The sequence below is a fragment of the Cheilinus undulatus genome, linkage group 4 (assembly GCF_018320785.1).
Source record: "Cheilinus undulatus linkage group 4, ASM1832078v1, whole genome shotgun sequence".
In the NCBI taxonomy this organism is placed as follows: Eukaryota; Metazoa; Chordata; class Actinopteri; order Labriformes; family Labridae; genus Cheilinus; species Cheilinus undulatus.
In genome coordinates, this window is record NC_054868.1 from 20,612,708 (window position 1) to 20,634,872 (window position 22,165).

Genomic DNA, 22,165 nt, shown 5'->3' on the forward strand with positions numbered 1-22,165 from the left:
TATCCATACAACTTAAAGGTAGAAATGGCCCGTTTAATTATTTAGAACCGTCTTACCCTTACTCACACAATAAGTAAAAATCTAACAAATAATATACAGAAATTGATGCGCAAAAATGCGCGCCATTTCAAGGTAGTTCTGTATGACGCACTTCCGTTTGGTCCCCAATACGTAACCGGAAGCGGCTGAATGTGAGCACTTTTAAAATGAAAACAAACCCTGTTAGCTAGCATCGTTCCCTTTGAACGCATCTTATTTACATATTTCGCTGTATGTACAGTGCACAACATAAACGGGAAGCAAAAGCGACATGAAATTGAAAACTAAACTATGAAGCGGAAGACTGAAGAGCAAAGCCTTCCAGTCTTAGGAAGGTAAAGTGTTTAGTGTTAAAGCTAGCTGTCTTACTGATTTCTGTTTAACCGACGAAAAAACATTTAGATCAAGAAAGTGCCTTGAAAAAAAACATTTGTTTTTATGCAAATTGGCGTTGGGGGTTGGCATGATTGGTCTTTGAAGACTGCAGTCAAGGAGACATCTAATCCAGCCATAACTAGCTCTGTTAGCAGTCAGATACTTTGAGCTGAGGGGCAAACTGACATGGTTTTTGAAGACTGACATGGTCCCACATCATGGATGACTCGGACCAGGACTTCACAGACCTTTGCTCAAAGCTGCTGAAACGAGTCCGCAAGAAACCAGCTGACTCCAGGCAAGCAAAAAAAGCAGAGCAGCCGCCCTCCAGTCAGATAATACAAGGAGACAAGAGCAGAAAACATAACGGGACAAACGGAGATGTAGGGTCGAAGTGTGCAGTGACCCAGTCTGTGTCTAACGTTGCTGAGGCAGGTCCGCCTGCTAAACGGAGAGGACAAGATTCAGGAGATGGTGGAGCATTGGATGTGCCCGAAGCTTCTGTAGCTTTAAAACAAGTTGAAAAAAAGCTGGTGGCAAAAGATATAGTTCTCCTCAGGATGCAACAGTTCAAGAGAGCTGATCCTAAAAGGATGGTGCCTGAGAGCCAAACAACGGGGCACAAGAGCAACTGTGATCCGCCTGAATCTTCAGCACAAAAACGAGGTGAGACGAGTTGACACTCCTGGCACAGATATTGATTTAGTCTCATTTTAAATTTCATTGTCATCCATGATTTAGAATGATTTAGACCCTTGGTTCTCAACTGGTGGCTCTGGACACAACGGTGGGTCACAAAGCCATTTCCAGGGGGTTGCGAATGTGTGTCTGGAAGAAAATATGATGCAAAAAGTCCATGATGTGCTTTTATTTTGAAAGACCTGTCTCCTTGCCTTTGTTATGCCACATCTTTTGTTCCATCTCAAGTCCAAACTGCCCCATCTTTTCATAAAAAAGATGTAGTTGTGATTGAAAAAGTTAGAAATTTGGGTCGATATTTGTTTTAAAGGAGTTGGTGGTGGGTCCAGCCATATCTGAAATTTTGCATCATTTTTCCCACATATGGTGCTTATTAATCAGTAATTCTATGATGACTATTTGTGCTTTTAGAGTAATATGGCTATGACTTCTAAGCAGATTAAAACCCTCAACTTTTATCATATTCATGTGAAAGGGTATATTTAAAATGTCTTAGAGCACAATTTGATCTTTTATATATTTGTTCATTAAATTCAGAAAATTATGTTATATTTTTTTAGTCAAAATATCCAGCCAAATGTAACTTGAACATACCCCTTACTTGCATCAGTACCTAACATCTCTCCTCTCTATCCAGAAGTTCAAGAATCATTCAGCCCAGGCATGTCATCTGAGGCCCAGGACAGTGACGAGGCTCTTGCTCTGCGACTGCAGCAGGAGCTGGACAGGGAGGCAGCAGAGTCTCAGACTGTAGACCTGGAGGAAGGTGGACTTTTCTTCTGTCAGATCTGCCACAGAGACCTGTCACATATGACCCCAGAAGGGCGCACACAGCACCTTAACAGGTCAGGATAATTGATGTGAAATTTAATGTATTTGTTGCAGAGGGTATGCATTGAGGTCACTGTTACACCGGGCCATGTCCCTGTCTTTTAGACTGATTGTCAAAATGTTCTTCTCCATAGGGGAAACGGTAAAACATTAAATAAAAAGAAGAATATTTGCCCAAATAAAGGACATTTTGGTTAGACAGAGTCCTTACTTCTACCGAACACACAGTGCACCACTTTCCTGACACTTAGATTTCTGGTTTCAGTGCAGGAAAAGCAAAAAATGAATGCACACATAGGCCAAGTTAAATCAGCAATGGCTGATACACAGAGGAAACTTTGTAGCCAAGGATGTAATCCATGTAATTACTTATCTACCCTAGCTGTCAGTTGTCTGTGAAAAGATTGCTTTTGTTTGTTTGATTTGTTTATACAGTCAATCACATCACAGATGGTTACAGCTCAATGTTTAGTTCAATGAACCCAGGCTTTCATTTAGTAGATGGTACCTGATTCAACACTCTTGAAACTGTCATTACCTTCATCTACACTCAGTTTAACTCTCAGCTGTAACATTATGTCAGTAGTACAGACTGGAGGTGTTATTAGATTTATACCTGAAGAAAAATATGTGGAAATACCGTTTTTTATTTTGTCAGACAGAATTCAAGTTAATTAGATGATTTGATTTATTTCATGATACATATCTATAGACTAAAGGTTATATTCTTTGTTGCAAATGCAGCCAGGTTAATCAGACTTCAGATCAAATGTCTCAGCTTTCCCTGAAACAAACAGGTTCAAATGAGTGGGGAAAATGAAGTGAGATTCAGACACTATTCAACAAAGCAGCGGCTAACAGTGGCTGTAAGAACTCCCGCCAAATGTGACATCTTTTGCATACCCTTTATTCAAATAAATCTCGTGCTTCCTGTTTATGCACAGTGCTTTCAGAAAGTATTCAGATCCCCTTTACTTTTTTCCATTTTGTTATTTTGCAGCTTGGTGCAACAATCCTTTAAACTCATTTCTTTTTTCATTTATCTACAATGAATACCCCATTGTGAAATAGTGAATGCTGATTTTAAGAAATTTTTGCAAATTTCCAAAAAAAAAAAAAAAAAAAAAAGAAACTGAACTATCCCCTGACATAATTATTCAGATTCTTTACAAAAACACTTGTCCAAATCATGCCCATTTAATTTAATTTACCACAGCTGGACTCCAATCAAGGTGTCAAAACATTTCAGCAAAGACCAAACATAAATAAGAGGAACCTGAGCTAAATTTCAGTTCTTGTTGCAAAGAGTCTGAATGCTTATGTTTATGTGATATTTCAGTTTTTATTTTTAATACATTTGCAAAAATGTAAAAGTCTTTCACTTTTTCATTATGGGGTACTGAGAGTAGATTAATGAGAGAAAAAATATTGTAGCATCAGGCTGCAACATAAAATTGAAAAAAGTGAAGGGGGTCTTAATACTTTATGAATGAACTGTATTTGAAATCTGAGCATGATTCCTTGTTGCAGGTGTTTAGATGAGAGTGAACAGAGTGCCCCTGTGCTTCCACCTCCTCAACCCCCTCCCCCTCCTCCTCCTGGTGTCCCTGACTGTCCCATTTGTGGCAAGAAGTTCAAGTCCCAGAAGAGTCGCTCGGCACATCTAAAGCGTTGCTCCACAGACTTGGGAGTCTCTCCAGCTGTGCTGCTGCAGGCCGTACAGAGACAAGCTGAGGAGACCCAGAATGCTCCCTCTGCTAACACACTGTGAGTCAGTCTAGACACAACAAAGTACAACTCTGAGTCTTCTTTCAGTTTTTTGAGATACTCATATTTGCCTGCCAGTGTTGACTGTTAAAATCCACACTCAGGGAGGAAGGCAACATAGAGACAATGCTGATGTTAACTTTACCATATTGATTTCATTGGTTTCATGATACCAGAATATTAGACTTTGGTATGATTCAAGAAAAAATCAAATTATATCCATCATTTTTAATACCATGGCAACAAAACTAGTTGTCCCAGGCAGCCAATATTGTTTTTAAATACCAAAATACCTGCACACTGTTTTAACTACACAAAAAACAACACCATTGTTTTGTATATAATTTAAACAGTGTGCAGGGTTTTGTGTGCAATTGTTGTCAGATTCATTCATTTCCTACACATCCCTCTGAGGAAATAGATGTGTGTTTTTTAAAAATCTTTATTCCTGCTAGCGATAAACAGTGTTACCTGTATGATATTGGTAAAGGCAGGTATAAGCTTAAAAGGCTAAATATTGGTTTCTACAGATATTAACTTTTCTGCTTATATTTAAAGCAGATATATTGGTAGTATGAATCATTTATCATCAAAATGTACTGCTGTAGCATCATGTATAAGTGACTGTCTAAAGCAGTGGTTCCCAACCTGGAGGTCGGGACCCGTTTGGGGTTGTGAGACATCGAGAAGGGGTCGCCAGATGCTTCCAAAAATATGAAGAATAGTTTTAAATGATTTCAAATGGTATATATATATATATATATATGTATATGTGTATATATATATATATATGTATGTATATGTATGTATATATGTGTGTATATATGTATGTATATATATATATATATATATATATATATATACATATATGTCTGCACATGACTTTTCTTGCACAAAGTAATAATGAAGTAGTAAGTAATCATGAACACAACCTTACTGTTTTTCAAACTGAAGTAACTTATCATACATCAGTCCATGAGTGTTTCTAAATCTTAGTCAGACCCTGTTCTAGCCTTTATGTTGTTTTTGTTTTTTTTTTTCCACTCCAGCATACAGACTGGAGGTACCAAAAGAAAAGGGCCATCTAAGCCGGGTCTCCCAGCAAGGAAGAAGCCCAGGAAGAAGACCGAACCCCTGGATGAAGACACCATGATGGCCCTGGCTCTGTCGTCGTCCCTGCTGGAACAGGAGAAAGAGAAGAACAGAGAGACAGAGTCAGAGAGACAAACAGAGACGGCTGCCTCACACACCTCTGTGCTGAAGTGGAGGCCTGACGCAGGTAAAGTTACATCACCACATCATTTCTGTTAGTTTGTCTGTTTAAGTCACAGTTTGATACAATACAACATGATACTATAGGATGCTTTCATCGTGTATTGTCCCTGTCTGCACTGCTAGACATATTCAGTTGATTAACAGTCTAAACCTGTAGTTCTCAACTGGTGGGTCGGGACCCAAAAGTAGGATGAGGAGCTGTTGTCAGTAGGTCGCAAATGTGTGCCTGATAAATAAAATGGTGGAATACTCTAATTATTATGGGTAAATTTATGTTTTATAAATATATCAACATAGTTCTCTCCTTTTCATTGGATAACAAAGCAGCATATTTTATGAAAATCTGGTAATTCCTCAAGATCTCTCCAAAATAGCTGAAAATTGTCATTGAGATTGTCATGGGAAAATGGAGCTAAAAGTGTTTTTTTGTCTCTTTTTTCAGTCACATTTTTTGTTCTGTCTAATGTCCAAACTGGAACATTTTTTATTAAATAAGTAATAGTGGCTTAAAATTTTGGGTCACAGTTTGTCATTACAGAGACTGCGGTGGGTACAGAGGCTGGACCAATTGAGACTCGCTTGTCTAAACCAGTGGTTCTCAACATGTTTAGATTTAGAACGCACCACCACCCACTTAATAACACTTCGCAACCCACATGGCTTAAAAATTTCAATCATGACCAAAATGTTTTTTATAAAAATTGTGCAGTTTAGACATAACATGGAACAAAAGATGTAATGGAGCAAAGAGATGGAGGTATTTCTTTCAAAATAAATGCACATGACAGACTTTTTGCCACACATTTTTTCCAGCCACACATCCACAACCCAGTAAAAAAAAGGCTTTGTGGTTGCAACCTACTTGTGAGAACCAAGGGTCTAAATAATCCTTATTTACTCAGAGACACATAAATAACAACCACAAACAACATTAACTAAATTGCACATCATCTAATGTTTCAAAAAACAAAACATTAATGTAAAACAGTATGTTGCCATAATAATGAAGCCCAAACCAGGCACAGCTTTTTGTGTTTTCCTTGTCATTTCTAAATTCCAGATTTTGTGGTTTTAAATGTTAAGTCATGACAGTGTTTGCCACACATACACTTTATTTGTTCCTCAATTTACAAGGGCATAAAGAAAACTAAAGTAAATTTAGTAATGTGATATAGAACTACACCTTAACTATGCTCCTTGTACAAAGATAGAACTATAGGTACACTGTGGGGATAGAAATAAACAAACAAAAAACTGTGTATGTCCGTGCTTGTGAAAGTATTGAAATAAAAAAAGACACAAGACTGCGTTTACTATAAAATGGCACAGAGGGACCACAAACTGGTGGCTAAGAACTGAACAGAATGCAGGAAACCAAATGTTCAATGCACGTACCTTTCTGTCTGGAGAACACCAGACCCCCACCCCACCTGATAGCGCCAACTATTAAACTCTAACTATTTGCATATGTTGTTGTGTGTTAGAAAGGGGATATTTTACCTGATTTTTGGTCCTATACCAGTATAAATGATAATACTGTGTTATCTGACCTGCTCTTTTTCCTCACCATGCCCATGTGCAGGTAGGGGGCGTGGGAAGAAAAAGGTTGCTGCTTCTCGCCCTCCTCAGCTCCTCCTCATTCAGGATGCCAACACAGCTCAGACAAGACTGCAGGAACGTGTCGCTGCTCTTCTGCTGTACAGTCCGCCACCCTCTCCACCCACCCCAACCCTTTCCCCCAGCAGTCTTCCTGGCTGGAGCGGTGCTGCCCCCCTCTGGCATAAGAGCAAGCTGCTGGACGAAGGCTCCACCTGTCTGTCTGATTTCTACACTCCTGAGCTCAGAGAGTTCATCACACCCTGGGAATCAGGAGCGGTGAGAGATGAGAGACACTTTTTGTTGCTTTTATTTTGTCTGATCTGGATGGAGAGTTGAACGTGCTACAGTTAATACTAGGGCTAAATGATTTGCAAAAATAATCTAATTGCGATTATTTTCCTCAGTATTGCGACGGCGATTTGATACATGATTATTACTAGGTGCTTTATCTTGCGTATTTTTCAGCAAATTCAAGCAACAAATCATTCTATGTTACAACCTACACTTAGTCAAGCATGTTTCGACTTTCCAGGAAGTGCATAGCAAGAAACCCCCATATGGATAAATGCAGTTATGACAATGTGCATTGAAAACAATTAATTTATTCAAAGGAATTAATTCATAGTAGCAGAATCTGAATAGGAGGGAGCATCCAGCTTTATTCTATAAAAGAGGAGGCTGGGGTGGAGGAGGCAAAGCTTTGCCAGAAGCAGCGTGATGCATCAGCACTGATGCAAGCATGGATTAATGAGCAGTATGTCATCTTTAAATGGACCGCCATTTTATAAAAAGATGACAGTTGAATGTTTGCAAAATGTGCATAAAATCTCTGCTGCTGCAAAAAAATGAATGTATTAAACTGGTATTTTGACATGTTTCAATTTAAAGCAATGTTGCAATGTCTGCTATTTGTAAATTGCAGCATCTAATATTGCAATATAATCTCATTTGCGATTAATTACCCTGTCCTAATTAATACTCACTTTTAAAATTAAATGCCTGTTTGTGACACAAATAACACTAATTTTTATTTTTTCTCAAAAGGCAGGTAACTATAGAAAGTGACAAGCACTATTTTTTTATCAGAAAAGCTGTCAGCAGATTGAGATTTTTTGTAGTCCATATTAGATTACCAAATAATTTGAAAAACTATTATTTTATAAATATTTTAATAATATACCTGTGTTATCATGAACATGAACTAGTAAATGAATGGCTTTCCTTCATTAATACTTTTTCCTCACAAAGTAATATGTGATTACAATGAGAAGAATGGATTCATTTTCTGAAAATGCTACAGAAATAAATCAGATGAGCTGCTGTACCCATGACCAGCAGTTTTGCATCAGCTATGTGTAAGCTCTGCTTTAAGTTAGAGCTTAGATCCACATTATGCATCAAAATAAGGAAAACCCTGATCAGTTTTGATATTTAAAAAGATATCTCTGTATTGTGTTACTAATTGAAAAAAAAATTCTCGACTTCTGCTTAATCTTTTTAAACTTGTCATAATCTATGGTAGAATTTGAACTTTCTTGGTGCATCAAGTAGATAACTAAGTAAACAGCTGAGTAAAACAGTGAAACTGTTTTCTTCCACTTGCAGACTGTTCCAGCCTCCAACAGCACCATCAATAACCTTGAGTCTCCCAAAAGAGGGGCGACAGAAGGAACTCCTCTCACAGGATCCAGAGCCTCCATCCTGCCATCCTCTTCCAAGACGCCCTCCTCCACCCCGGGGACAGGGCAGCTCCCAGTAGGCAGCCAGGCGCTCCGAGATCTGATGGAGCTGGCTGATGACGGCATGACCCTCACTCAGTGTGGCTTCACTGCTTCAGGCTCTAACGGTGAGAGAAAAACACACTTAGGTCGCACTCGCACTAGGCCCAGTTGTCCTGTACTGTGCCGTACTAAAACAAAATCGTCTCCCCTCCCCAGTCTCCCACTGGTCTGTACAAAAATGTACACAAACCCTCTGCTCAAATATTTGGTTATCGGTAGAGTGAGGTACATCCCCACAAAATAAAAAAAAAAAAAATCATACTGATGGATTAAAGATCTAATTAATTTTGTGGCTTTGAACACATTTAAACACTCAGATGTTTTTTTCTAAATGAGTCTTAAACAACTGGGATCCACTTATACTATGTTTTTGGTTTTAGACTCCAAAAACTACTGATTTTTCAGTGTTTCAAATGTTTTCAATACTTCTAAAGATGGTGAATTACTAAAATAAGGTTTCCCCTGTCATTTCTTGAAGAAAAAAAAACGAGGTTTGCAAATGTGGGGTTCATGAAGTGGATTCTGAAAAAACCCTGTTGAAAAATCAAATCATAAAGGGTGCTATATATTTCTTTAACCAGAAGTGTATGTCTAAATACCAGTTTAATCCTTTTTTCTGCAGCAGAGATGTTATACTCTACACATGTGATTTAAATATTTAAATGTCATTTAAAAAATAGTTTGCAAAAAATCCTACTTTCCTTTTTTCTGTGTGTTATTGATCATGCCTTTCAATACAACAGTCAAAATGATCAAATTAGATATTTTTTCAAAATCTTTTGTCCCTATTTTTTTGTGCTAAAACATCAACATTTTGGGCAGAATGTCCTGAAATATTCCTGGGTTGGTTGTTCACATGTGCATCTCCCAGTGGGAGACTTCAGTGCCTATGAAATGTATTTGCCCCTTAATATTTTACCCTTTTACTGAGTTTAGAAATCAATCTTTGTCAATATAATTTGGCTTTTTTTTAACAAAAAAATAACCAAAACATTTTTTGAATGTTAAAGAAAACAGCTTTATTCAAAGTAACGTCTATTAAATTAAAATATGTAATCTAAAATAAGTGATTGCATAAATATTCACCACCTTCAAAGTGACTGACCTAATTCAACAGAGGTCCTTTTAACTGGTGCTAATAGTCTCACAATTATTGAAATGAGGATCACCTGAGTGCAGTGAATGTGCCTGAAGTGATTGTAGTATACAGACACCTGTGTCTGGAGGGTCCAGTCACTGGTTAATCAGTATTTCTGGCTGCCATAACACCATGAGGACAAAAGAACACTCCAAAAACTCAGTGAAAAGATGATTGAAATGTGTAATTCAGGGAATGTACATAAGTCACTGAACATCCCCCAGAGTTCAGTTAAATCCATCATCAAGAAATGAAAGGAATATGGCACATGTGTAAACCTGCCTAGTCAGGCCATTCTCACAAACTGAGTGACTGTGCAACAAGGACACTAGTGAGAGAGGCCACCAAGACACCTATGACTACTCTGAAAGAGTTACAAGCTTCAGCAGCTGAGATGTGAGAGACTCTGCATACAACAACTGTTGCTCTGGTTCTTCAACTGTCAAAGCTTTATGGGAGAGTGGCAAAGAGAAGGCCACAGTTGAAGAAAACTCAGATTAAATCTTGACTAGAGTTTGCTAGAAGGCTAGAAGACACCAAACACCGCACAACACCACAAACACACCATCTACACTGTGAAGCATGATGGTGGCAGCATCATGCTGTGGGGTTGCTCCTTGATAGCTGGCCCTGGAAGTTATGCAGTCAATTATTTTACATAACAGATTTTTTTTTAAATGACTTTGTGGAAATCTGTTTTAATTTTGACATTATTTTAATTTTTTTGTAATTCTTGTGTCGAAAAAGTCTGGTCTTACACTACTTGTGAAATAAAAGCCATCAGTGGGGTGACAGTGGCTCAGTAGGTAAAGTTATTCATCTTGCAATTGGACTATATTGCTGGCCACTCTACACAGCAGCCTTCACCATCAGTGTGTGGGTACAGTGTGTAGCGATTAGGGATGAACACAAAAAACCTGTGGCATAATATGCACTTTGAGTAGCCAGATGACTCGAACAGTGCTATACAAGCTCATGCTCGTCCACCCTTTACAATAATTCCCTCCTACGTGCATGCGCTGAATTTCCCTAAATATTTCCTGCTGCATTCATACATCGGCTCACACCACTTAAGAAAACTGGAAGGAAATATCTTGGGTACAATTTGGATGAAAAAATGGTCTGTTTGTGTTCACACATGTATCTCATCCAGAAAAATGTGGGAAATTTTAGAAGTTTTGTGCACATGTAACCAAGGTTAATTTACATTTGAAAGAAATATGCCGTGGTTATATTTAATTTATAAAACTATTTCTCAACTTTGCCATTGTTTTGGTTCTCTCTGTTCTTACAGGCAAGAATGTCGGTCAGACCACAAACCTTCATCTGAGTGGCTTCGTCCCAGAGGAGTCAGAGGAACAGGCTGACCTCTGTGTGAGCGGCTTCCTACCTGACAGAACACACACACACTCAGATCACACACACAACCGATCAAGGAGGGTGACCAGTCTGTCAAGAGCAGATAAGGAGCAATCAGTAAGATTTTTGCCCTTATTTATAAACTAATCCAAACAGAATTTTCATTTTTGCCACAGTTAAAATCAGTCTAAATTCTTTCAGTTGAATTCATGAGAAGTAATTAAGGACTTCACCAAAGCGTCTGTCCAAATTATGATGTTAAAAATAGTGCAGTTCTGTATTTTTTTTATTCCAGTTCTACCTCTGATGTGTCGTCTGTAGGTTGCTATATCCAGACTGTCTTCAGATCTGAGCAGCATGGTGAACAATCCTCAGCTCAGTGATGTGCAGCTACAGGTGGACAGTGGAGATGTCTTCTTTGCTCATTCCTTCATGCTGTATGCTCGCTGCCCTCTGCTGGCAGAAATGGTAATACATTTATGGTTTATATGGCTGCTCTTTGATGCAAACCATATTCTTCTTCTTTTTTTGTGATCAAATTTTTATTTCAATTTTGACAATTTAACAAGAGTACAAACAGTAAATCTTACAGAGCTTGGGGTGGGGGGGTAAATATATATACATATATATATATACAACATACGTATGCATTAGTCCACTTCTGAATCCTTTTGGGTACCAGTACATAAATATATCAGACAAGCACTTGTTATCTGTACCCCTTACCCATATGTAAACATGTTAAATCATACATGTATATGGAAAACAAACAAAAAAAAAAAAACAATAATAATGAAGTGATAAAATTAACAAAACACAAACCCATCCCAATGTAGGCCCCTAGCCAAATAAAAACCTTTTAGAATACCTATTTAATTAACCATTTTTGGAGGTCGTTTATTACCATAGACCATATCTCAATGACAGAGTCTTTCACTCCATGAATGTGGGCAATGGATATCTCTAAATAAGCTATGTCTAAATAAATAAGAAGCCAAGCCCAAACAGAAAGAAAGTGAGGGGGGTTTCCAGCCTGTAGCCACCAAATTTTTTGCTGCCATGAGCCCGGCCAGTAATGCCCATTTTTTGCAAACCGTAATACCAGTCACTGGGAGGTCATTTAATATCAGAGCTGCAGGTGAACAAGGCAGTGCCAAACCAATTGTTGTGGAGAGGTTAGACCCAACGGACTTCCAGAACGCTGCTACAGGGGGACATTCCCAAAACATATGTTTAAATGATCCAACTGCTTTTAAAGAGCAGAAAGAGCACAGAGGGTCGGTAACTATTTTCATTTTATGCAATTTTCTGGGTGTTAAATACAGCCTGTGTATAAAGTTGTAATGAATTTGTTGATGGTCGGGGTTCCTAGAGACAAGCTCTCTATTAAGCCAATCTTTGTTCCAATCGAGAGTGGGATTCATTTCAGAGACGTCTGTCGTCCATATAGTATCTAGATGGAGGGGTCTATAAACATGCTGAGGAAGCTAAAAATTCTAGAAAATAGTCCTTTAGTAGCTTTGAAGATGGATACTGTTTTCTAGAGTGGATGTGTTGCAAGAGGACTGTGCAGCGGGATCATATTTGTAATCATAGCAGATGTTAATTGTAAGAAAAAGAAAAAGGTGTTGCGAGATAGATTATACTTGTCACACAGATCTTGGAAAGGCAGTAAGCCCTCATCAACAAAAATATCACCAAGAGCAGATATACCTTTTCTTTCTCAGCTGGGAAGACAGATGGGTGTGCCGTCAATGAGTAACCTTGTATTGTTAAATAGTGGGGATTGTGGGTTCCATCTGAAAGGGCAACTACAGAGTTTTTCTTCCTTCCTCCACACTGACAGTAAATAGGAAGTAATAGGGCCAAACTCACGGCGGCATTTATTGATAGGAATGCCTGAAAACAAAAATCCCACCAGGGGATGATGGCCAGTAAGTTTCTCATCCAATAGACACCACAACACCTGAGCATCTAGCTGGAACCCAGTTAGTAAGGGTCTAAGAGTAAATGCCCAGTTATAGTATTCAAAATTGGGGAGAGACAGGCCACCAGCCTGTCTCTGACGTTGCATTGTGGAAAGCTTAGTACGGGGGCGTTTGCGGTTCCATATAAACTTTGTTATAGCTGTAATTCTTGTGGTTTGTTAATTTAGTCTAGTTTTTATTTTTGCAAAAATGCTTTGTTTTAGTTTAGTTTTTATTATTTTTAGTGTTAGTTTTAGTTCAATGGGCAATATGGGGAATTTGTCAGGGGCGAGATCCAAAAGGGCTCTTCACTTTTCTCTTTATTTATTCAATTTTTTTGTTTGTATACAACTCAAGATCCAAAATGACCACTGTATAAAGTATTTCAATCAAAACCAGGTGATTTAACAGTCTTCCAGGCATGGGTGTCCATGTCAGTCAATCTGCTGCTGTTAAAGACTAAAACTAAGGAGATTTGTCTCTAATTTCATTTTAATTTAATTAGCTTTGTCAGCACAGAATTACATTTCAGTTAGTTTTCAATGTTTTTTTTGTTTTTTTTGTAAAGCTTAGTTTTTATTTGGATTCAGTTAACTAAAATGATTTTTACATTTTAGTTGTAGTTACTGAGTTTTAGTTAACTAGATTAACCTTGGTCTGAGCACCAGAATGTTGAATAGAAGACAACCATGTGTCATGGTCTTTTTTTTTCTATTTTTTTTCCACATAATATTTAAAATATTTACATCTCATTCACACATGGTGCATAGCATAAGTGTGGTTTTCCATCTTGTTTCTTGCATTGTTATTCCATAAGGAAGAACTTGATCTTATCACAGTGACTTCATCTAAAACTTCTGTCCAAGTTCTTGGACTTGCTTGTCTTCTTCCCCCTGGTGTTCTTCAACCTCTGCCTTGTTGTCTACTGCCTCTAACACACACCTTTCTGCCTTAGAAAAGTGGCTTATATTGGTTTAATCTCAATTTGTAGGAAGTGTTGTCAGTTTTGACTGACTGTGAAGAGTGTCAACTGCTTTAACTGTGTTTAACTTCTACCGGTGGTCACCATTCTGCATCAGAAGTGAATCACAATGAAAATATGTTTTAGAGAGTGAGACTGTGCGTGATATATATAAATATATGAAGAAATCGGGTATTAAGGTGACAAAATCACCCTTGGAATAGACAACAAAGATATGCAAACGATGATTTATGAAAATAATGAAGTGCATTTTCCAAATATAAGAAGTGCTTTCAGCCTTTCACCTTAATATCTCAAATGCACTACACTGATCTCAACCTCTATCAAACTATCAACATAGAAGACAATTAGACATTGGTAGTGTGAAAACTCCCTTGCTGCTGACGTCTGGATAACATGAAAAGAAAAATGAAACAGGTTATAAAAATGGTCCATCCATCACAAGTATATCTCTATTATTTCGTCAGTTTTTCTTACACTCACACTGATTCCATTATTTTAAATGCACACTATTAGTGGCATACTATACCAGCCCAATGTAAGACAGTTTTTTGTTTGTCCTTGAACATGAAATCTTTATCCAGGCCAGTATATACATCAGTTCTTTGCCTGCAGGCATTTCTTTTATCTTTATGGCCTGTCAAAGCTACTGAACTTTAAATTCTGCATGAGCAAAAGCAAGTTTGTTCACCAGTAATCACAGTCCAAAAGGCATAGAATGGGGGCCTGGGTTTGTAGTACTAGAATCCCCCCTTTTTAATGCAATTTAGAGTCCTCTATTTAAATATGTCATCACAATTTTCTCCTGCCTTTGCTCCTGTAACAGATTCATGAAAGTGGTTTTGGGGTACGGGAAGAAGGTCTGCCTGCTGCACAGAGGGTGCTGATCAGTGATGTCCCGGGACAGGCTGTGCTTGTTTTGCTGCAGTACCTCTACACAGCTCACTGCTCTATCCCAGCATCCCTGCTGCCTCATGTACTGGAGCTAGCATCCAGGTTAGTGTCTAGTTAAGTGCAAGTTAAATTAGATTATAATGAACAGGGGGAGTTCAGGATGCTGTCTTGCTGTTTAAATCCTATTTCTGCACCTTGTGAAGGTAAGGTGGCAGGATGTTTTGCTTATGATAACCAATAACGTTCAACTGTAATTATCATTAGAACTCTTTGCCAAACCCACTTTTAATATTATGGTAATATTGCTACATTTATTTATTATTTTATTTATTTGGCCTTTATTTGACCAGGATAGTTCCCACTGAGAAACAGAAATCTGTTTAAAAAGGGAGTCCTGGACAAGAACGCAGCATGATAAGTTTCACAATTTGACAAAAAACAGAACAAAAACAAAGATTACATCAATCAACTAGTCAACGGTTTTCAGTAGAATGACATGTGCATGCACTGGGCAAATGTCCCCTAATTCTGGCTTTAAAATCTCTTAAACCAATGCAGTGCTCAAGCTTAAAATGAACTTGTAGCTTACACCAAGATGATGGAGCAAAAACATTTTTCCCAAACAAGCTATTTTACCACAGATGGGGTGAATTCATAGAATTTCATATGTGATGAGTCCATGAGAACAAAAGTTACAGCTACTAACAGTTTTTGGAGTCAGTAGAGAACAAAGATAAGAAGGTAACTCATGTAAAAAACCTTATAAAGAAAACATACCAATGTTGCATGCATCTATTGTACAAATATTGTATACTTCTCATACAAAACACAATGATTGGTGCAAAAACTCAGACTAGAGACAAATCACAAGGCAGCATGATGCACCGAGTCCAGAGAAGATAAGGTAGCATGCATGTAAAGAATACCACCATAATCAAGTAAAAGTTTCATCCTTGTTGCTTTGATTGGCCCATAATTAATGTGACAGAACATTTGTTCAACCATTCAAGAATTACAAAAAAAACCTTCCCTTCCTAAATGCTTTCTATGAAAGCTTTCCCAGATGAATGGCATGTCAGGTTAGGTGAAAAAGCATGAAGAGAAACATTCAGGGACAGGAGACAGCGCAGTCTCTCTCCTCTGCTCACAGCACGTAGCTACCTTCTGCTTAGAAAAAACTCAGACTTTGAGAGTAGCATGCACTCACTGGCTTCAGCTGCTCATCATCTGCTTAGACCATCAGTCAAAGCAATCCCAAACTTTGTAGCATACCCCATAAATTAAAAATAATAATCCAGTGGTGAAATATGCATTGAAATATGCTGAATGGATTTTAATTTGCTCACTTAAGGAGCTGAAAGATGGACATCTTATGATGCGTTCCAAACATAAAAATCCACATTGATAAAGTTTTTATCTTTACTTTGAACAGGTTAATACTTTAAAACTGAAGTATATAGTGATCTGAGCTGCTAATTCTGCATGTACTTTTCTTTACTACTATTTTAATATCATTACATCTCATTTTTAAAGAAACTCCTCTCCCTGCTTTTGTTTGTTTAGGTTTGACTTGCAGGAACTGCAGCAGCTTTGCAAGCTCCACAGAGAGGATTCTACAACTGAAGGTGAAGAGGAAGACTACATAAATCAGGAGAACATCAACAACCAAACAGACCAGGCCCTGGAGGAACTGCTCCGCTCCATGTGGAACGAAGAGGAAGAGGGCACTGACACAGACATGAATAACGAAGGAGAAATGGAAGAAGATCAGCAGGCAGATAGTCTCACAGCAGCTGAAGTAGAAATCCATGAAGAGAAAGTAAACGAAGAAGAGATGGAGGAGATCTATGAGTTTGCTGCCACGCAGAGGAAGAGGGAGGACAAGGAAGACAGCGTGGAGGAAGAGGAGGTATTTACGAAACTGACAGAACCTAGAAGAACCTCAACAGACCTCAGTGTAAAAAACCTGAACCAGACATCTCCCCTGAAGCCGGACCTCAGCTACAGCCGCCTCTTTTCCCAGTCCTGGGGCGTCTACGAGGAAGGAGATCCCTCCTCTGCAACACAGGACCCGCTGTCCCAACAACATAAGTCCCCTCTAAAACCCACATTCAACCTGTCAGGTAGAGCCTTGCTTCAATCTTCAGGGAGTGTTGTTGAAGAGAATTCCCTCAGCCCTCCTCCCAGTTCATCCAACCTTCCTGTTACGGGTCAGTCACCTGGTCTAGTGGGACCCCGGGTTGCTGAGTCTTCTCTTTTAAAGCAACAAAGTCAACATTTTCAGAGTATCTGTGCCCCTGTGTCTCCTCATTTGAGTCAGACAAAGAAAGAACCTGAGCTTATAGTTTTGTCTGACTCAAGCGAGGAAATAGAGGATGTCTTTTGTCCCTGTAGTTCATCCCCGAGCACTCACACCCAAATCAAAACTCAACCAGCCCTGAAAGAAAGCAAATTCACCATGGAAGTTAGAAAATCCAGTAGTTTAGAGCAAAGTCTTGGTGATTTATCTCCAGCCCCAGTTCAAAGTTATCCAGCAGAGTGTTCTCCTGAAGTCTCCTGGCTGATCCCATCCACACCGCTCAAGCACATACAAAGCACCACAAGCAGCTCCACTCAGACCAGGAGCAGCATGTGTAGGACTAGGCTGTTCTCCAAACATGATGTTTCATCCTCCTCTGTTTTCTCTTCTCCTGCTTTACCATCAAAAAATAAGGCAACCAGAGTGTCTACCCTTGCCGGCCCAACAGAGGGCAGCATTCCTCTGGTAAAACTGGAGGAGGATGATCCCTGCAGCTCTGACTTTGATCTCAATTTTTGTTCAAAACAAACCAGTGATCCTGTTCTAAATAAGGATAGAGACTATTTTGCAGTTCCCAACAGCAAAGGCAAAGCTTTACACCCTTCATTTTCAACTTCATCAAAGCAGGAGACGCCCCTTCACCCCCACGCAAACATTCAGCCACACAGCAGCACCCCTTTGCACACAGAGCTACACCTGCCCCCTGCTTATCCTGCAACATCCCCGCTCCACTGCGATGCTAATAAGCAGAGGTCGACAAGTAAGGAAAGGGAGAAGGAGCCTTTCAAAAGCCCAGAGAAGACAGAGTTAGGAAGCTTTCATCTCTCCCCACTGTCCGACCCATCAGACCCATCCTCTTCTTCTTCAACTAGAGGTCTTCAGAGCTCACAGAGACACAGCAATGCATCATCTCATCAAAGTCGACATTCTGTCGAGTCAAATAGTCACAGCAACACTGAGCCTGAGAGAAAAGGAGAAATGGAGTGTGAAAATGAAGATAAAAGTAATAACCAAGAGCAGCATGGAGCTAAATCAGAAACTCAAGACGCAGATTTAAGCTGCCAGCAGAGCTTCATGGACATGGACGAGCCCCCCATAGCTTTCAATGACTCTTGGGGCCTTGATGCCTGCGCAGACGTGAACCCGGGCCGCTTCAGTCTGAGGCTAGAGGAAAGCAGAGGGTCCAGCAAGCAAGAGGACAGCCCAGAACAGAGAAAAACAGCCAGGTCATCTTCATCTGCTGACTCCCAGCCTTCACCAGTGGCTCTGAGTGTCCAGTCACCAAAGAGTCGTAGTGGTGTGAGTAACTTTTCTCCTTCAAAAGCTCACAGCAGACGACCACAGGACCCCTCCACTCCTGAGATGAACAGTATCCTTGACTCTAAAATTTGGAACAGCTGGAAGGAGGAAGAAGACGAAGAGGAGGAGGAGGTAGCTCTTCCTCTCTCCCAGAGGCTGAACCCTTCTCCCAAACTCAAAACACCGGGTAAGTCATCTCCCTTGTAATATTTGTGATTTGGCATTGGATTTCTGTCATTTCCTGGAAAGCATGATCTGATGTTCGGTAAAACCAAGTCTTACAAAAGATTGTTTTTGCCTAACAGAAAAGAAAGATTTGCTTTTTTACTATCAACTTTCCATAACAAAAGAGTGGCCATTTGATGAGAGAGAAAAACTTTTTTTAAAAGATAAATGATTTATTTTTGGGCTTTCTTGCCTTTATTTAAAGAGAAGGAAAATGGATAGGGTCAGAAACAGGGATGAGAGAGTTGGAAATGACTTTAAGGAAAAGAGCCATGAGCCAGACTTAAACTTGACGGCCTGTGTAGATGGGGTGCATCCTGACAGCTCGGCCATCTGCGCCCTAGAATGTAGCTGTTTGTAACAGAGGTGGAAAAAGTGCACAAGTAAAAAACAGTTACTCTGTTTAAAATTTACTTCCGTAAAAGTAAAAGTAAAAGTACTAGTGTAGTCTAGTCAACTAAAAGCAAAAAGTATATCTAAAGTTTCCTGTAAGTATTGAGTAGCTACTGTGGAGTTGTACTATAAAACAACAAGAGAGTAGAGCTCCATCCAGGTTTTTCAGGTAAATTCACACCTCTTTTATAAATTCAAATACACAACAAAATTGACAGTGTTAATACAACTCATATAGAGTTAAATTTAACACTTAAAAATGTCTATATTGTTTCACGCTCAATATAGTTAAACTATACTTTTGTAAGTGTTCAACTATTCACAGTATGACAGAGTTACAGTAACTCTACAGGTAGTCTGTGGCAGGTTGGGTCTCGTCTGGTATGAACAAAGCGGAGAGTCAACCTCATAGCAAGGCGATTCATACTGATGAAAAATATGCCCTTTGCGTCATTTAGGAATCACGTTAAGTCACAGGCTGCAACTCTAACTCGCTGAATTACTTCACTCATGGTGCAAATGTGTTTCAGATCAGTGACTCTTTACAGAGCTGAACTAAAACTTGTGGATAAATAGAGTTTTTGAATTAAAAAAACATGTCAGTTCATGTATTTAATTCTTTGAATTAGGACAGTGCTCATTAATCAACATGTCATCAATATGCACCAATGTAAATATCCCAGAATTGGCACAGAAGTAAATTTAATCTGTAGTCTTCAGTCAGGTACTTACAAAAACATGACAGATATTACACATGGTGGTCCACCAGATAGCATACCATCTTTATTAAATGTAATGCAAAAACAAAGGCAAACATAAATCCTTATTTTCAAAACTTCAGTATCAAAATCTAAATATTGATTTTCTTGCAGTCAGTTATACAAATGCCCCCAAAATCACCATAACTTAACTAATTTAACATTAGATTGAATTTTCCCCCTATGAACTTAACAATTCATCTACCATTTGAGCTAGCTCTGAATCTGAATATGAAACCCTTTAGTCAGACAACAGTCAAAATCTTCACCTAAAAGAGCATGACTTTATTCATTCTCTAACGTTTCACTAAGAGGAATATCCAACCCAGAATTAGCAACATAATTTCACTGCTTAATTTTCATTCATTCTTTCCTGGCAACAAATCAGAGAGATGTTTGAAACTTTTCTCTTTTTGCATCTCAGCCGCTACATCACACAATAAAAGGCGCCGCAGCCTGGTACCCATCACCCCCATGCCACATTACTCCGACATGGACACACCAGAGCTCAAGAACAAACTCAACAGGTGAGCTGCTTCACTATCACACCTCCCTGAGGTTAAAGAAGGGGCATGAAGAGCCAAATGCTTGTTTTCTCTCTAATCAAGGCTGAGAAGCCTATCCAATTAGCTCTCCTGTTTTCAGAGCCAAATTAGTCTGTCTGGATCTACTCTCCATTTCTTGTTTTCATCCCATCCATCTGTTTGTTTCTCCCCTTACAAATGACTCTCCTTCATCTGTGCAGGTTTGGTGTTCGACCTCTACCAAAGCGTCAGATGATCCTCAAACTAAAGGAGATCCACCAGTACACCCACCAGCTTGCCAGCTCTGACTCTGATGGCGACTCCCCCTCTGTGGGCCGTGCTGCTCAGGTGAAGCCCCAACGTGCCAGCACAGTTGCTGCCAGGCGCAGACCAACCTCCTGTGCCCAGACAGTGAGGTTTAAAGAGCCCAGAGCGCCTGAAACCTCCCCTCTAAAAAACAACAGGGAGGAACTGCTGTCTGCCTCACAGGGCTCCAACGCATCATCTACAGCTGAAGAGTCAGAGAGGTACAGTGTTGTCATCTCAGGAGTTCATGACTGTACACCTAGCCCACTGAAGGGGTTTTGTTGTCACACAAAGAAAACTTAGCTTCACCAAGGACTTGGGGGAAAAAAGTGATACATTTCTGTCAAAAATCAATACCCAAAACTACCATACTGTAATAGCATGAAATAATTGACTGCATAAATATTTAAAGGGACTGACCTAATTTAACAGAGGTCCAGTCAATTGGTGACTTGTCTCATTTAGTGAAATGGGGATCACCTGAGTGCAGTGAACTTGTCTCGAGTGATTGTAGTATAAAGACATCTGTCTTTGGAATTTCCAGTCATTGGTTAATCAGTATTCCTGGCTACCATAACACCTTAGAGACAAAAGAATACTTCAAGCAACTCCGAGAAAAGGCTATTGAAAAGTTTAAGTCAGAATTGGATACAAAAAAATTCTGACACTGAACATTTCCCAGAGTTCAGTTCAATCCATCATCAAAAAATGGTAGGAATATGACACGTGTAAATCTGCCTTGATCAGACTGTCCTCACAAACTGAATGACTGTGAAGGAGTCTAGTGAGAGAGTCCACCAAGACTTTAGTTTCCGCTTGTACTTACATTTTATATGTTATCCCAGCATGTTTGATCTTGAGGTTGTTACTTTTGCAGGGAAATGTGATAATTTTACAAAGTTAATAATGGAATACTACATTCTTCTAAGCTTTATTTTTTAATTTAATAAGAAAGTGAATGTTCATTTCATTCCAGTACTTGTTGCTCATTGAAAGATTCATTTCACCCCCTTCCGCTTTTTCAGGTCAAACCCAGAGTTGTGCATCTCCTCCGATGGAGACTCGGACAGCGATGGCGGTATCTCTGCCTCCCAGGTGGCCTCCCGTCTTCAGGATCGTCTCCAGGCGGTGCGCTCCTTCATCCTGTCCGACTCTATGCTGTACACTCAGATCCTCCAGTACCAGCCCCTGGTCCTGTCTCAGCTCCAGCAGAGACTCAAGGCAGCTGGGATCCGACTGGGCGCAGCCAAACTGGTCGACTACTTAGACTCTCAGTGCATCACCTTCACCACCGCCAAGCCCGGCCACACGGCTCAGAGCTGCAGACGGGTCAAGAAGACAAAGGGAACGGGTGATGGTGTAGCAGGCAGGAAGAAAGTGGTTTCAGCAATGCTTTGAAACTGCTGGAAACTTTGATATAAGGACATTTTTATGCAGATCTTTGAAGATATTTTCAGGAGAAAATGAAATTGTGACTTTTAAAGGCTTTGTAGTTTCATCCCAGTTTAAAACTGACAAACTTGTTTCTTATCTTACATATTTTTAAGTTATTTTTGTTTCAATAATTTGTTTTTTAATGAAGACTCGCTGTGAAAATAAAAAATGGTCAATGTTGCTGAAAGACTGAAACACTTCTTCAGACTGAAGAATAATAA

At 39.3% G+C, this 22,165-nt stretch overlaps 1 protein-coding gene across 3 annotated transcripts; it reads left to right on the plus strand.

Annotated features, from left to right (window-relative positions):
- The first annotated feature begins 217 nt into the window (after nt 1-217).
- On the plus strand, nt 218-22,142 carry slx4 (SLX4 structure-specific endonuclease subunit homolog (S. cerevisiae)). Of its 3 annotated transcripts, none has more exons than XM_041785001.1 (13): nt 218-1,080; nt 1,751-1,958; nt 3,475-3,711; nt 4,761-4,990; nt 6,569-6,861; nt 8,191-8,431; nt 10,799-10,980; nt 11,185-11,331; nt 14,639-14,808; nt 16,270-18,491; nt 20,105-20,207; nt 20,426-20,731; nt 21,536-22,142. In XM_041785001.1, exons 1-13 carry the CDS (start codon nt 633-635, stop codon nt 21,906-21,908), a joined length of 5,160 nt encoding a protein of 1,719 aa, XP_041640935.1. In that variant the 5' UTR covers nt 218-632; the 3' UTR covers nt 21,909-22,142. The 3 variants fall into 3 exon arrangements, with proteins under 3 accessions (XP_041640935.1, XP_041640936.1, XP_041640937.1); XM_041785002.1 differs by having other exon boundaries at nt 1,754-1,958; XM_041785003.1 differs by lacking the exons at nt 20,105-20,207; nt 21,536-22,142 and having other exon boundaries at nt 20,426-20,589.
- Nucleotides 22,143-22,165: the final 23 nt, after the last annotated feature.

Coding starts and splice junctions, on each gene's coding strand:
- slx4 (XM_041785001.1), top strand. CDS start 633: ATGGATGACTCGGACCAGGACTTCACAGACCTTTGCTCAAAGCTGCTG. Junction 3,712..4,760: donor GCTCCCTCTGCTAACACACT/GTGAGTCAGTCT, acceptor TTTCCACTCCAG/CATACAGACTGGAGGTACCA. Junction 14,809..16,269: donor GTACTGGAGCTAGCATCCAG/GTTAGTGTCTAG, acceptor TTGTTTGTTTAG/GTTTGACTTGCAGGAACTGC.